This window comes from Verticillium dahliae, genomic scaffold, assembly GCF_000150675.1.
Source record: "Verticillium dahliae VdLs.17 supercont1.2 genomic scaffold, whole genome shotgun sequence".
Taxonomy (NCBI): Eukaryota; Fungi; Ascomycota; class Sordariomycetes; order Glomerellales; family Plectosphaerellaceae; genus Verticillium; species Verticillium dahliae.
In genome coordinates, this window is record NW_009276916.1 from 469543 (window position 1) to 483902 (window position 14360).

The 14360-nt window shown below is 59.0% G+C and overlaps 7 protein-coding genes across 7 annotated transcripts; 4 read left to right on the forward strand and 3 right to left on the reverse strand.

The window, feature by feature from the left end:
• Positions 1–92: 92 nt before the first annotated feature.
• VDAG_00959 (uncharacterized protein) lies at positions 93–758 on the reverse strand (the record flags this gene model as incomplete). The annotated part of the gene is made up of 1 exon (XM_009649845.1): positions 93–758. One exon carries the CDS (start codon positions 756–758, stop codon positions 93–95), a length of 666 nt encoding a protein of 221 aa, XP_009648140.1.
• Positions 759–1345: 587 nt separating this feature from the next.
• VDAG_00960 (uncharacterized protein) lies at positions 1346–2102 on the forward strand. The gene is made up of 2 exons (XM_009649846.1): positions 1346–1730; positions 1821–2102. Exons 1-2 carry the CDS (start codon positions 1587–1589, stop codon positions 2022–2024), a joined length of 348 nt encoding a protein of 115 aa, XP_009648141.1. The 5' UTR covers positions 1346–1586; the 3' UTR covers positions 2025–2102.
• Positions 2103–2698: 596 nt separating this feature from the next.
• Positions 2699–5445, reverse strand: VDAG_00961 (uncharacterized protein; the record flags this gene model as incomplete). The annotated part of the gene is made up of 4 exons (XM_009649847.1): positions 2699–3105; positions 3169–5112; positions 5169–5339; positions 5418–5445. The coding sequence occupies 4 exons, from the start codon at positions 5443–5445 to the stop codon at positions 2699–2701; spliced, it is 2550 nt and encodes an 849-aa protein (XP_009648142.1).
• Positions 5446–6243: 798 nt separating this feature from the next.
• On the forward strand, positions 6244–9921 carry VDAG_00962 (SERAC1 protein; the record flags this gene model as incomplete). The annotated part of the gene is made up of 3 exons (XM_009649848.1): positions 6244–6365; positions 6439–7337; positions 7412–9921. 3 exons carry the CDS (start codon positions 6244–6246, stop codon positions 9919–9921), a joined length of 3531 nt encoding a protein of 1176 aa, XP_009648143.1.
• A 510-nt stretch (positions 9922–10431) lies between these two features.
• VDAG_00963 (WD repeat-containing protein) lies at positions 10432–11562 on the forward strand (the record flags this gene model as incomplete). The annotated part of the gene is made up of 3 exons (XM_009649849.1): positions 10432–10835; positions 10894–11250; positions 11367–11562. The coding sequence occupies 3 exons, from the start codon at positions 10432–10434 to the stop codon at positions 11560–11562; spliced, it is 957 nt and encodes a 318-aa protein (XP_009648144.1).
• A 217-nt stretch (positions 11563–11779) lies between these two features.
• On the reverse strand, positions 11780–12683 carry VDAG_00964 (uncharacterized protein; the record flags this gene model as incomplete). Its single annotated transcript, XM_009649850.1, has 2 exons — positions 11780–12212; positions 12280–12683. The coding sequence occupies 2 exons, from the start codon at positions 12681–12683 to the stop codon at positions 11780–11782; spliced, it is 837 nt and encodes a 278-aa protein (XP_009648145.1).
• Positions 12684–12954: 271 nt separating this feature from the next.
• VDAG_00965 (uncharacterized protein) lies at positions 12955–14322 on the forward strand (the record flags this gene model as incomplete). The annotated part of the gene is made up of 3 exons (XM_009649851.1): positions 12955–13008; positions 13077–13153; positions 13293–14322. The coding sequence occupies 3 exons, from the start codon at positions 12955–12957 to the stop codon at positions 14320–14322; spliced, it is 1161 nt and encodes a 386-aa protein (XP_009648146.1).
• Positions 14323–14360: the final 38 nt, after the last annotated feature.

Consider the following 14360-nt stretch of genomic DNA (forward strand, 5'->3'; position numbering starts at 1 on the left):
TATATATTTGTATTATTTCATACTCTGTTTTTTACCTCTGTTTTCCTCACCCCTCTTCTCATATCTCATCTTTCCTCACGGCGCTCCCCCGCTTACTGCTTGAATACACACCCCTTCCCCATCATATTCATAGCGTTTTGTTGGTAATTGATCCGCGAAGCTTGTACGTTCCCCGCCCGGGGGTTTAAAATTTGCCAAATTGGTGCTCGCTTGCGAGCGGCTTCGGGCCCGCCGCCGGCGCGCAGGGCGTGGGCGTAGCAGATCTCGAAGCGCAGGCCGCGCGCGACGGCGGCCATGCAGGGCTTCGGGCGGAAGTGAAAGTCGAAGCGCGCCGTCAGGTCGAGGGAGATGAGGGCCGGGTCGGCGAGGGCTAGGCAGGCGGAGGTGAAGGCGCGCTCGTTGGTGGGGCGGACGGCGAGGAGGTCGTAGGCGGCTGCGAGGCTGGGCATGCGGTGGTTCTGGGCAGGGTCGGAGTAGACGAGGGTTGCGCGGTGGAGGATGGTTGGGCGGCGTGGGGTTGTTGGGTTTGCTGGGTGCGGCGCCCTCGCGGAGGAGGAGGAGGAGGAGGAAGATGATGTGGAGGAGGCGCCGGCGTCGAGCTTCGGCAGCGGGTTGGTGATGGTTGACGGCAGCGGCCCATCTATTATGTGATTCAGGGCAATGACGTTGTAGCCGAGGGCTGCGCTGAACGTGATGGTGTTTTCGAGGTCTCGGGTCGTGGTCGAGGGGGACCAGGGGATACTGAGGTCGTACAGCATTGTGGGCTATGGGTTGGGCATTGGCTGTTGTGTGGGGAGATGCGAGATGGCCGAGTGGAAGACGAAGACGCTGGAGTGTAGTGTCCGTGTTTCGTGTGGAACAATGGGTTGAGGGGGCGGGGAAGGTTTGATGTTGACGCTATCGTGAGGTTCCAAGGATTCGGCAAAGCAAAAAATCTGAGGACTGAAATAAGCTCGTATGTACATATACATAGTACTCCAGGCAGGTAGATCGCTGCTCTACAGCGAGCCTGCCCTGCAGCTAGCGACTTAGCGGGCGACCCCGCCGTGGCTGCTACGGTTGTGCCTGCCCCAGCGCGCTGGACGCGTTCGCCAGGGGAGACGGCAGAACGGGTCGCACCTGCCCCAGCGGTGCCAAGCCTGCACTGCCCCCTGCTGCGTAAGTGCCAGGCCTCGACCCAATCGGAGCCGCGGGCTTCACCCTTGCACCTCGCCCCGCAAGGGCCTCCCGCGCTCCGGTGCTTCCTACTCCCAGGCCTGCCTGAGCCTGAGCCTGGAGTCTGGAGTCTGGCGCCCGAAGGTTGAACGTTGAACCTCCCTTTCACTTCTTGCGCCCCCAAACCTTCGTCAAGCCTGGCGACAAACCACGATCCTTACATACCTCAGCCGACTCATCACGCCACCTCACGCAGACGGGTTGCTCAAGTTGCGCGACACACCTCGACTTCTTCAAGAAGCGCCAACCCAGCAGCATCGTCCGAGACACGCCTTGCGACACCGCTCTCTCCGTCGCATCAGATCAGCCGCAGATCGCCAACGTGCTGCTGCCACTGCTGCCGCTGCCTCGGCCTCGACCCTGCCACAGCCATGTTCTTCTTCTTCGTGTGCGGCGAGCACACCTTCCGCAAGCAGGTCGCCGGCTATGAGGGCATCGTCTGCCAGTGCTACAACTGTGGCAACATGGCCGGCCATGTCATCAAGACGCATCCCTGGTTCACCTTTTGTTGGATCGTACGTTTCGACCTCTTTCGTCCACCGAGGGGGACCTCCTTTTCCCCTCCATTCAACCACTTCTCCGCAGCTAACGAGTGCGTGCCGCAGCCCGTCGTCCCCTTGTCCATGAAGGGCTACACCGATGTCGTCTGCAGCATCTGCAACTTTGCCCAGCCGCTCGAGAACCGCCCGGACGTCATGGGCATGGCCAACGGCGGAGGCGGCGGATATCCGGTGCCGCCTCCGCAGGGGCACCCACCGCAGGGCTGGGGCCAACAGCCGCTGCCACAGCAGGGCCCGCGATACGGATAGGCGTGTCCGGGGGCGGCTTTCCGGGGTGGCTGTCCGGGGACGGCTGTTCGGGGACAGCTGTTCGGGGGACGGCTGTCTGGGGGATTGCGTGTTTCTACCCGAGGAGCACGGTGGCGAGAAGCCATACTGCGTTGCTTCCTTTTCAGACCCAGGAACAGGAGTAGGGGCAGGGAGCAGGTACGAAGGGCGAGCTGGTGTTTCTTTTCTTCTCTTTTTCTCCCCTTCCTTTTTTACGTCGTCATACCCCCCTTGAGAGGCGCGGACGAAGGCTGGCTGTGGTGGCGAGAGTCGTTGCAGCTCGTCGCGGACCCCTCCAACCCCACTGGCGAGGCGTTCTGGGGTACCAATGCTTGTAAGGATATCACTGGGTTTTTGCATGATTTGGTCATAGTTGATGAGCTCGGTTTGACGAGGCGGTTTCTATTTCGGCTTGTCACGCACATGTTGTATGTCTTTACAGTGTTGAATGGAACAATGTTCCCCTGTTGCAATTTGTTGTGGCGTCACATGATAAATGGCAGTCACGACTGATACCTAGCCGAAGAGTACTTATAAACGATTATCCAACCGAGGAAATGCATTCATGATTGCTTGCTATGCATGATCCTTCTCATATATGTAGGACTGCTTCCATCCCATACGAGGCTGCCTTGCTCCCTTCACACGGCCGGCCGTCAATGCCCAACACCTCCTGCAACCCAGTCGTTGAACGCAGGGTTGCCCTGAGCCGGGAACATGCCCCGGTCCTCTTGCGCCGGTGGCGGCGGCGGCGGCGGCTGCTGAGCCTGCGCATTCGGTGCTATTCCCTGCTGCTGCTGGAGGCGCCTCGCCTCTTCGTCCCGGCGATGGCGTTGCTGCATCTGTTGGCGGTAGTAGAGCAGAAGCACGAGGCAGATACCGATAAAGACGATGAGGAGACTCTCCGTCATGTCGTCCTCAAAGATAAAGTCATCGCCAGCCTCGGCGTGCGCTGCCGTGTCGTCGTAGATGTCATCGTAAAAATCTTCCTGGTTCCAGAATGCGTTGTCATCCTTCATGAAATTGGAGATCCATTCACCCAGCGACCAGTCCTTCTTCGGTTCTGCATTCACATTAGTTGTGGTTCTTCAAAGCCAGACGGCAGATTCTGCGCAAGATCACGTACCAGGATCGTCTTGGATGGAGTGAATGGGTCCACGGGTGAAAGTGTTCCAGGCGCTCTTCAGGCGCAGCCTGAGGAGCGTCAACTTCACGGGCAGGTAGGCCTCCTCGTTGACTTCGAGCGCCTGGTCGTAAAAGCGTTTGGCAAGGTGGTAGTCCTGCGTAAGGCCGATGCCGTGCTCGTGCATCCATCCCAAGTTCCATAGCGCCTGGGCGCTCTGCGAGTAGTCGGACGCGCCGGTGTAGCACTGCACCGCCTTGCCAATGTCGAGCTCGGTGCCGACGCCGTAGTAGTAGTAGTCGCCCATCTTGACCTGGGAGTCTACATTCGACTGCCTCGAAGAGCGCGTCCAGTACATGAGCGCCAGCCTGGGGTTGTCCAGCAGGGCGGGACGCGGTGCGGGCTTGATGAGGCTCGACAGCGAGAGTCTGGCCTGCGTCGGGTCGAGCATGTATGCGACATTGTTCTGCGCGCGCTCGTAGCCTTGTTCGGCAGCGAGGACGTACTCGAGGAATGCCAGTTCAGAGTCTCCTTCCTCGTAGGCCTGGTTCGCCTCAGCCCACGACGACACCAAAGGTTCGGCCTTTTCGGCAACATTCTTGTAGTACGCCAGAGCAACAGAGCAGGTCTTGTCCCTACCAACACCGTGGTTGCTCATCTCAGCCAGGTAGTAGTGAGCCTCTATGAGGCCGTAGCGAGCAGCCAGCTCAAAGTAGTTGCTGGCGATCCGCACATCATCGGCACCGCCTTGGTCAAGGTAGAGCACGCCCATCTCAATCTGCGCCGGGGCGTAGTCCTGCTCCGCAGCGGCCTTGAAAAGCTCCGTCGCGGCCTTGACGTTCTTCGGAGCATTGCCGTAGCCATGGAGCTTCATGAGGCCGAGACCATACTGAGATTGGGCATCGCCGAGCTTGATGCCACGGCCGAACCATCTGAATGCCTGCTCGAGGCTCTGGTCCACACCATCGCCTCTCAGGTACATACGGCCAATAAAGCCGGCTGCCCTGCCAGCGATCTTTTCGATGCCGGGCTTTGGGGTATCGATGATGCGGCCATCCTTCTTCCAGTAGCGCTTAGCAACCATGAAGAAGTACTTGCGTGCCATGTCAACGTTGCGGGCCAGGCCCCGCTGTCCATCATAGTATATCCGGCCGAGGTTGAATGAGGCCTTGAAGTCTCCCCTCTGCGACATGAGATCGAGGTACTCAATGACATCATCAATCGCCGCGTTGACATCCGAGTTGACGCTGGCCTTGATGGCGTTGAGACCAGCACTGGACGCGCTGGCTCCCTCGCCATAGACGCCGCCCTCCTCGTCGGCAATGCGATACTGCTCCACGATCCAAGCCATACCACCGGGAGGTCCCGAGCGGTACCACTTGATGGCCTTGTCGGCCACCTTCTTGTAGTACTGCACGGCAGTCTCGCAGCTCTTGGCCGTGGCGACGCCGCTGTGGTGTCTGTATCCAATGGCCATCTCGGCCTTGGTGTTCCCCTGAAGCGCGGCAAACGTGTAGTAGAGCATGGCCTTGGCCGAGTCGGGGGCCACGGCGCCGCCCAGTCCGGTGGAGTAGAAGACGGCCGTCATGTGCTGGGCCGTGGCGTTGCCATGTGTGTCGGCTAGGGTCTTGTAGTGGCTGAAGGCGGTCGTCAGATCTCTCGGGTAGGAGTAGTTGCCGTAGAAGTTCATGTCGGCGAGGATGTAGAGGGCATCGGGGTTGTTGAGCAGTGCCGACTGCTCGAGTAGCTTGACGGCGTCGAGGAGCTGCCCACTCACGACGGGCTTGCTCTGTTCTGTGGGCGGCGCGCTGACCTCGAGACTGGGGAGCGCGTTGACGACATAGTCAAGGACGGTATCGAGGATGCTTCGTTGGCGGCGCGTTCGCGTACGGGTTCGGCGCGGGATCTTCTTGAGCGCCTCCAGGGCAGTATCTACCAGGTCCGCTCCTGTTGAGATTTAGCTGGCGCCCTTTGCTTGTCACAATACGATAGGCCTTCCCTACCTGGGTGTCTTCGGGGTGGCTGTTCTTGTGCCGGAGGGACCGGGACCATGCCGGCCGTTGGTGGGGATTTTTGGGTATCGTCATTCGGCGTCGCAACAGCTGGCTCATCATCTTGAGCTACCATTACTTTCTGTGCATCCTGGGAAGTGACGGTGGCGACCTGCAAGAGCACTAGAGTCGAAGGTCAGCCTTGGGGGGGAAGCTCCATGTGGCTTGGGACATGCGCATGGGGACTCGGGGACAACATACGGAGTAGCCAGACAACGGAACCTTTCATACTGGGCAGTTTCTATGTGCCGGGACTCAAGAGAAGCACTCGCGACATGTTCAGTCGCAATGGGGAGTGCAGGAGAGCGTTGGTGGGGTTGTTGGTATGAGGTTCGGCAGATGCTGGCTTTCGAACAGATGTCCGTTATGATGCTCCGAGCTCCACGGACCGGGGTGGTACCTGTCGCGTGCTGTCCACTACCAGAGCACTACAGGACCAGGTACGCTTAGGTACACAGAGTTCATGTCGGCTTATCTAATGCGTGCACTCTATGCCTTACCTCATATATGATCGAATCAAAGCTATACTGTCGCAAATACTGTCTGTCAAAAGTATAAAGCTGTATGTACCTTTATTCGTAGTTGATCTAAGTCTCAGCCCGTAGCGGCATCAACAGTCTGCGGTTCCTCGACGAGGCTGGCGCTTCCTGCTTACCCAAAGGCAGCGACGACCCCGTCGTATGCATAGCCCGACCAGGAGCGACCCGATCTGAATTGATCCTGGCTGGCCAGACACAGCAGGCAGACAAGCGAAGCCTCGATGCAGACGGAGGCAGCCCAATGGTGACCCCCTCAACACCGCCCGCCAGGCGTTCTGGCTAGGCTTTCTGCACAGTAGCATCACATCCAGTCATGCGTGCAGCTAGTGTGTTACTGCCGATGCCCAAGAACTCGCATGGTTGCCTTTTCAGCTCGGCGAGCCCCCAAGAAACCAGTGATGACCACCGATATCTTCAAAACGGCCGAGGGTGTCGAGGGGTCCCTGAGTACACCCGCACCTGGGACCTACTGACACGCACAATGCACCATGTCACCATCGCCCGAGGATGACACCGCGATCAAGTTCAATCTTCCGCAGAGCAGCGCCAACGTCGAGGTAGCTTCGGAGGGGTTCACTACCCTTTGGTCGGCTCTCGAGGCGGAGACTGAGTGAGATTAACAACCGCCTCATTTTTCGCACCGTCTTGTCCTCCGCTTGCTGATAGTTGGCCACTCATTGTAGCATAGTATTCATCCATGGTCTCCAAGGCCACGCCCAAAAAACGTGGCACTATGGTGCGCTCGAAGAGTCGGGCCGCGGCCTTCTCCGAATATTCCAATCGTCGCAACGCCAACACCGAAAACATGACTGCTTCTGGCCAAGGGACCTGCTCCCCAATGACTGCCCGAATAGCCGCATCTTGACGTATGGGTACGACTCGCACGTCAGTCACTTCTTCTCCGGCGCTGCAAACCAGACGAACGTCGTTGGCCATGCCAGCAGCCTCTTACACGATCTCGAGGCCATCCGCCGGGATGACCCCGGACGACCCATCATTTTCGTTGCTCATAGTCTGGGTGGTTTACTGCTCAAAGAGGCCCTTCGACAAGCCTGTATCCAGGTTGATGATGATGCCTACCTCCGGGATCTCCCCTTACGGGCCGAGCGTGACGAAGACAGTCTTGGCTTCGAAGGCGCCGCTGGTGGCTTCAAGATGATATTCGAAAGTACAGTCGCCACCATCTTCCTGGGCACTCCTCACCGTGGCAGTGAACTTGCCGAATGGGGTCTGATGCTGCAAAAAGCTGCGAAAGCCGCTTGTTTTGATACGAACGATACGCTGCTCAGGGATCTCAGTGTCGACTCTGTGACGCTGAAAACACTCATCACCGGCTTTGCTGGTGCCTATGAGCGGAAGCATTGGGAACTCTACACATTCTGTGAAGGAAAGGCTTTGCACGTGCCATTCTTACCCCGGGAAAAGGTGGTGAGGGACGTCTCTGCTACTCTTGGCTATCACCGTGAGCATGTGGACGTCATCAACGCCGACCATAGGGCCATGTGTCGCTTTCGAGGCCTACACGATCCAGGGTACAAGAAGGTGAAGAATGCGCTCAAGGCATGCATGAGAAACCAACCCGGTAGGACTCCTCTCTCCCTAACGCCTCTGCATATGAAAGACCTGTCTGACCATAGCCGTCACCTCATCTCTTAGGTAGCATTGACGGCATCAAGTTCCGCAAGGCTCTCCGTGAGTTGGATGCCGAAGAAACACGCTGGCGACTTCAACAAGTGGTACCAGCTTTTGAAGACACCTTCGAATGGCTCTATTCTAACAAGCAACTGCGGTTTGTTGACTGGCTCGGCTCCGACGAAGGGCTTTACTGGATTAAGGGCAAACCGGCATCTGGCAAATCGACTCTGCTCAAGAAAGCGTACACAGATGCGCGCACCCAGAAGGCTCAAGTCGCGCTGAGGGCTAAGGGTTACAAATGCACGACAGCCGCCTTCTTCTTCCACGATCGTGGGTCGCCTCTTCAGAAGTCTTTTGAAGGTTTCCTCAAAGCGGTTCTGCATCAAATCCTGAAAGACATACCCGAGCTGCGATCCGTTGTGCACGAGGGCTGGCGATACTTTTATCGCAAATCAGAGCCGTTTACGTGGACCACGGACAAGCTGATCCATGTCTTCGAACACGTTGTCAGAGAAACCAACTTCAACACATCCATACTTCTGTTTGTTGATGCGCTCGACGAGTTTGAAGGCCGGTATCAAGACGTCGCCCGGTTCCTGCACACGATTTGCTTAGACAGTCAGCGGAGCAAGAACGTCCGGGTCAAGATCTGCATGACCAGCCGCCCGGAACAGGTTTTTCTGGATAACTTTACCCATGTTCCAGGATTCTGGATCCAGGATCACACTGCCGGCGATATACAGCGCGTCGTCGACGTTGAATTCCAGTCCAACTCTAGGGTCGGCCGAGAGCTTCGAGACGGCACTGCGACCCAGAAAGGCGCGATTGACAGCCTCAAGGGGCAGATTACTCGTATGGCCGAAGGCGTCTTTCTCTGGGTCCGATTGATTCTTGAAGAGCTCCTTGGCGACTTCACGGACGGGTCCAGCGTTGAAGAAGTCGCCGAGGAGTTGACCCAACTCCCGACCGATCTGACGCGATACTATCAATACTTGCTCGAGAAGAGGATTCGGCAAAAGTACATTCGGCAGTCAAGAGTCATGCTCGACATTGTCAAGTGTGCGAAGCGACCTTTGGTCCTTTCCGATTTCCTTCTGGCATATCGCTTTGCCGCCAAAAGTGACTCGGAGGTTCCGGGTTCTCGCTTCGCCAAGGTCGACACATCGTTCGATGAGGCAAAGAGGTTGATCCAGAGCCGATGCGGCGGCCTTGTTGAGCTCAAGGAAGTCCGGCTGGAGAAGACGGAGCGCATCTATGCATGTTCGGCCTTTTCCGATGACCAACTGGAAGACTATCACGTTCAGTTCCTGCACCAGACTGTGAAGGCCTTCGTGGAGAAGGCTTCCTCGGTCCCCACAGACAGTGAAGATGAGACGCCCGTGAATGGGTTTCTGTACTTGACCAAGCTGGGGCTGCTGACGATTGGCGACTCGGCGTGGCCGCGATACTCGCCATCTTTCTCTTTTCAAAACGATTTCTTGTCGTACCTTAAAGGCTCGGAAGATGCTGGTGTGACAGATATGTCTTGTCTTCTCTCTCAGGTCAGCATTGCAAAGATTCTGGATGCTTTCAACCCTTGGGCCACCGAGCAGTACCTCCCACCACCAAAGAATCTTGCTGGTATTGCCATGCTGGCCGAGACGCCGAGGTTTCTGGCACACGAGCTATCGCTCCTGTCAGGGGAAGAGGCATCCAAGGTATTCGTCCTGTTCTGCAGGTATCTTTCAAAACGCTGGGAAACCGTTCCCAAGGACATAGCCAGCATTCTTCTCAGGTACAGCACTTCTGCGCAGCTCATCATGCAGGCTGTCAGGCATAGCTTCGTCGATGCAGCCAGCAAGGATGGCGTGCTGGAGAACCAGCTGTATCTTTTGCGAACGATACTCGAAAAGGGTGTTCATCCCGACACGCCTATCCCCCTTGTGGTGGGCAAGGTTTCTGCAGGCGGCAAGTCGATCGGTTGGAACACGTTTATGCACACAGAGGTCTCGAACCCGTTGCCGCGCGAGGTCTTGGAGCTCCTCCATCAACATGGCTCCAATGTCAATGCCAGGGACCACAAAGACTTGACGCCCCTCGACCACGCGGTGTCGCAATTTCTCACCGCGTTCGACACCATGTACAGCCTCCGCGGGGGAAACGTCCCGACGGCGCGAAAGGATGCTTACATTCGGAAACTTGACATATGCCGCTTCTTGCTCGACAACGGAGGTCGCATGACGACCAGGTCTGATCAGTTCTTGTGGAACATTTCAGCGGAGACACGCGAGGAGATGACGGCGCTGGACATACCCGTCGAGCCGAGACTTCCCTTTCCTCCAAGCATGAGGCCAGGGGAGAAGTTCTTCTCCGGAGAAACGGGACATCCCTCTGGTGGTACAGAAATGTTGGAGGATTCGGCTTCAGAGTCATCCGAACAGACCGAGCCTCAAGATATGAGCTGGGCTGAATATGGTGTGCAGCAGGCACGGAGCCTTGCGTGGTGGATTGTTTCCGCAGGGCGGGGTGGGGGCGATGAGGTTGCTCTGTAGACGATCTGTACAACAAGTCATGTAAAAGCCCACAAGATGACGAGTTGGCTGTTGCGTCGCATGGTACCGGAATGATATTGATCGTTTCCCATATCTGGTGATTGACTGCAAAAGCAACAGACGAGTGGCTGTGACGGTGGAAATGTCCTCTGCACTCGGTGTGTCTCGGTGACAGTCCAAGTGCAGTTCAGTTGCCAATCGTCGTTGAAGAAAGTGCACGGGCCAGCATTTCACTCATCCACCACTCGGTTTTTCATGAGATGCAAAGTTGACTGAGCTGAGAGCTGCTCGCAGAGCAGGGTCATACTGATAATCAATACTTGAGCTGAAGAGTACGTTCCTTTGTACCATGGCCAAAGTTGAGACTCTCGTCAAGCTTGGCTCTCCTCGCATCAGCTTCCAAACGGCACGCTGAAGCTCATGGACCCCTCCGTCTCTCTACCCCTCCAACCCCTCCATCCGCCCCCATCCCCTGAAAGCTCCTGACTGACAGACGAACAGCTGCCCACCATGTACATGCTCGCCCCCGTGGCCGGTCACCGCTTCACGGGCCGCGAAGAAGTCTACGTCCTCGACATCCACCGCCTCGGAGCAGGTCTCGCCTCTATCACGTCAGACCAGCAACTTTCGCTCTTCGACCCAGCCCGCCTCGGCGCCGGCCCCATCACCTCCCTGCCGACTGCGCACGGCAACATCAAGGCCCTGCGCCCCTTTGACCGGTCAGCCTCGACCGTCTGCACCGGCGGCGACGACGGCACCGTCGCACTCTGGGACCTCCGCAACCCGCCCTCGAGCGCCCTCGCCGCACGCTTCGCCGCCGCCGACGCCCCCCTCACGGCCCTCGCCTGCGACGCCGCCTCGCACACGCTCGCCGTCGGCACCGAGTTCGCCAACCACCAGTCCTCCATCGCGCTGTGGGGACGTGCGCGGCGCGTCCCCCGCGCCGCGCGCCCGCTACGCCGAGGTCCACAGCGACGACGTCACCGAGCTGTGCTTCCACCCGGCCGAGGCGCCGGGCATCCTCCTCTCGGGGTCGACCGACGGCGTCGTCAACGTCTACGACACGCGCGCCGCCGACGAGGACGACGTCGTCGTGCAGACGCTCAACACGGGCTCCGTCCACCGCGCCGCCTTCATGAGCGCTTCCGAGGTCTACACGCTGACCCACGACGAGAAGCTCGCCGTCTTCAACCTCGACGCCGGCTACGAGAAGGGCACCCCCGTTGCCGACTTTGGCGACGTGCGCGCCGAGCTCGCATGTCAGTACGTCGCTAACGTGACGGCCAAGGTGGACGGCAGTGGCGCCATTATCGGCGTTGGATCTCAGGAGTATGTTTTCTATTTTTGTCTATTTCTGCCCCTTCTATTTTGCTCCTTCTATTTTGCCCCTTCTATTTCTCCCCCCTCTCTCTTTGTGCGTGCGTGCAGATGCTGACGGGGGGCAGTCGACAGAATTTCCAGCTCGTGCACCTCGCGCGGGGGAGCGAGAAGAACAGCTGGGTCTTCGACCGGGCGTCGAGTGTCGGGCTGCCTGGCGGCCACGGGGAGGAGATTGTGCGGGCCTTTTGCTTCTACGACGACGAGCAGGTCGTTTTTACGGCGGGCGAGGACGGCTATATCAAGGCGTGGAGGCCGAATTAGAGGATACCCAGACAAACGATGAAATCAAGAAGAGTTAGAAAAATGAAAAAGCCTGTGTTGCACTGGGGATCAGCAGGAATCCAGCAAAATACTGTCAACGATGCGACCAGACCAGATGGGTGCCTCGAAAATGGTCACAAAACATGTCATAAAACATGGTCAAAAACATGTCACAAAACAGGGTATCATTTTTCGAACAAGGGAACAAGAGCCCCCCTCAACCAAACTTATCATGCTTGCTCTTCACCTTGAACATGAGCAGCTGCTCGTGATAGTCGCCCTCGCGCCTCGCCCTCTTGAGCCTCCGCACCTCGTCCTCCTCGAGCTTGCGGCCGACGGCGGCCTCGAGCTCCTTGCGGCTGATCCTCTCCTTGGCCTTCTCCTCCTTGGACGCCTTGAGGCGCGGCTTGAAGCGCGCCTGCATGCGGATGCGCAGCGTCGAGGCAAAGGACACGGCGTCGGCGTCGCCGCGCACCTCGTGGGCCGCCTTGGACCCCGTCGACGGCGTGGCCGTGACGAACGTGTCGCGCAGCGTCTGCAGCTGGAAGGTGCCGGGCGTGTCGGCCGTCGGCAGGATGTGGAAGCACTCGAGGGGGGAGACGGCGTCCGAGGCGGCGGAGAGGGTGCCGTTCTTGTCGCAGCCGAGATATCTACGGTCGAGTCAGCGAGAGGCGTCTCCTGCAAAAGAGGCAGAAAGGAAAGGATGGAGTGACGCACTTCCCGTGGTGCCCCTTGAAGCGAAACTGCTCAGTGCCCGACACCTTGTTGGCGACCCAGACCTGCCTGACGTCGTGGGGCTCGGCGGTGGCCGGGTTGCCGTCGACCATGTTCTCCAACTCGAGGCAGAAGACCTTGCCGACGGCGTCGGTGGCCAGGGCCGAGGGAGGGTCGGTGGGCAGGACGAACATGACGGGACCGACTACGTCGGCAGTGGTGTCGGCCGAGACCCAGCTGTCGTCGCTGTCGGGATTCTCGGCGGCGGTGACGGATGCAGAGGCGGAGGCGGAGGCGGACGCCGGCACGAGGCTCGACGACTCGGCGTCTGGGCCGTCGCCCTCGGTGGCGGGGCGCTTTCTCTTCTTCGGCTTCTTGTCGCCTTTGAAGGATAATGGCTTGACCATGTCTGTGGTGTCTGTGTGGGAGGATGGGTTTTGCGCCTCTGTTACTGCTGAGAGAGGCAGCTCGGAGGTGGAATGGTTTGGTTTCGGAGGGACGGGGGGGGGAGACGGGGCTCGGCGGGCTCCGTAGGCGGAGGATGGGCAGGTTTGTTCAAGATGGGGTCGGCGATGGTCTACATTGGAGATAGATGCAGGCGGGATTGGGGTGAAGGTGGAGAGTGGAGAGCCGGGGAGAGGCAGCCTCGCATTAGCTAAGCGACGAGCCCTCCCTGTAATGCCCTGTAATCTGTACGCTGTAACCTTGAACGAGGGCTGTAAGGCCTGCCCTGTAAGGTCTGCCCTGTAGCGGAGCCTTGGCAATCGGCGTACCACCCCCACCTTGCTTGACGATGTTAGCCCGAGCCGCGCGAGGGGTCATTCGGCCAAGTTCAGATACTAAGAGGGAAGGAGGATCCTGACCGAACTACAAACTTGTTACAATCCCCCGTCCATCCACTCTTCTCTTGACTTTTTTCTTTTCTTCTTGTCTCAAGCCCTCCTGTTTTGGTCTATTTCTCTTACATAGGTCCGGACGATTGTTGATACCCATTTACACAATGACCACCCCCCAAGCGCAGGCAGTGACCGTGTCGCTGAACGATCTCAAGAATGGTGGCATCTCCTCGCATCTTCATCGCCCTATGAACGTGTCACTGACAAGAGGACCCCAGGAACTGTCTCCTTTGAGACGCTGCAGAGCGCGTTCGGCCCCGACTCGCTCGGCATCCTCGTCGTCAAGGATGTCCCCGCCGAGTTTGCCCACCTCCGCCACCAGACGCTCTCCTACGCCTCCTACCTGGGCAACCTGGGCGCCGACGAGCTGAAGAAGCTCGAAAACGTCAAGGCCAAGTACCTCACCGGCTGGTCGCTCGGCAAGGAGCAGCTCAAGAACGGCCAGGCCGACATGTTCAAGGGCTCGTACTACGCCAACTGCGCCTTCTACAACGACGCCAGCCTCGACTGCGCGCGCCCCACGGCCGAGTTCAACACGGACAACTTCCCCGAGTACCTGTCGCCCAATGTGTGGCCCGACGAGACGGCGCTGCCGGGCTTCAAGCCGAGCGTCGAGGCCCTGTGCCGCCTCATCATCGACACGGCCGTCCTCGTCGCCCGCGCCTGCGACCGCTTCGCCGCCGAGGAGATCCCCAACTACCCGCCCGGCTACCTCGAGCACGTCGTCAGCACGAGCAGCACCACCAAGGCCCGCCTGCTGCACTACTTCCCCCAGACCGAGGCCGACGAGGCCGCCAGCGGCGCCGACGCCGACGATGACGACTGGTGCGCCACCCACCTCGACCACGGCTGCCTGACGGGCCTCACGTCGGCCATGTTCATCGACGAGCACAAGACGTCGCCCGCCGTGCCGCCCGCCGACGCCCTGCGCTCGACGACCGCCAGCCTGCCGCCGCTCGAGGAGCTCGCCAGCAGCCCCGACCCGGGCGGCCGGCCTCTACATCAAGTCGCGCACGGGCGAGACGGTCCAGGTCAAGGATCCCGCGCGACTGCATCGCCTTTCAGACGGGCGAGGCCCTCGAGGCGCATCACCGACGGCAAGTTCAAGGCCGGGGCCGCACCTTTGTGCGCGGCGGGCGAGCCTCGGTGAAGCGACGGCCGTGTGGCGCGCAACACGCTCGCCGCCTT

Bases quoted from the DNA above. Each gene is read 5' to 3' on its own strand.
- VDAG_00960 (XM_009649846.1), top strand. From the start codon at position 1,587: ATGTTCTTCTTCTTCGTGTGCGGCGAGCACACCTTCCGCAAGCAGGTC. The intron at 1,731-1,820 runs GTACGTTTCGAC...TGCGTGCCGCAG, and splicing joins GGTTCACCTTTTGTTGGATC to CCCGTCGTCCCCTTGTCCAT.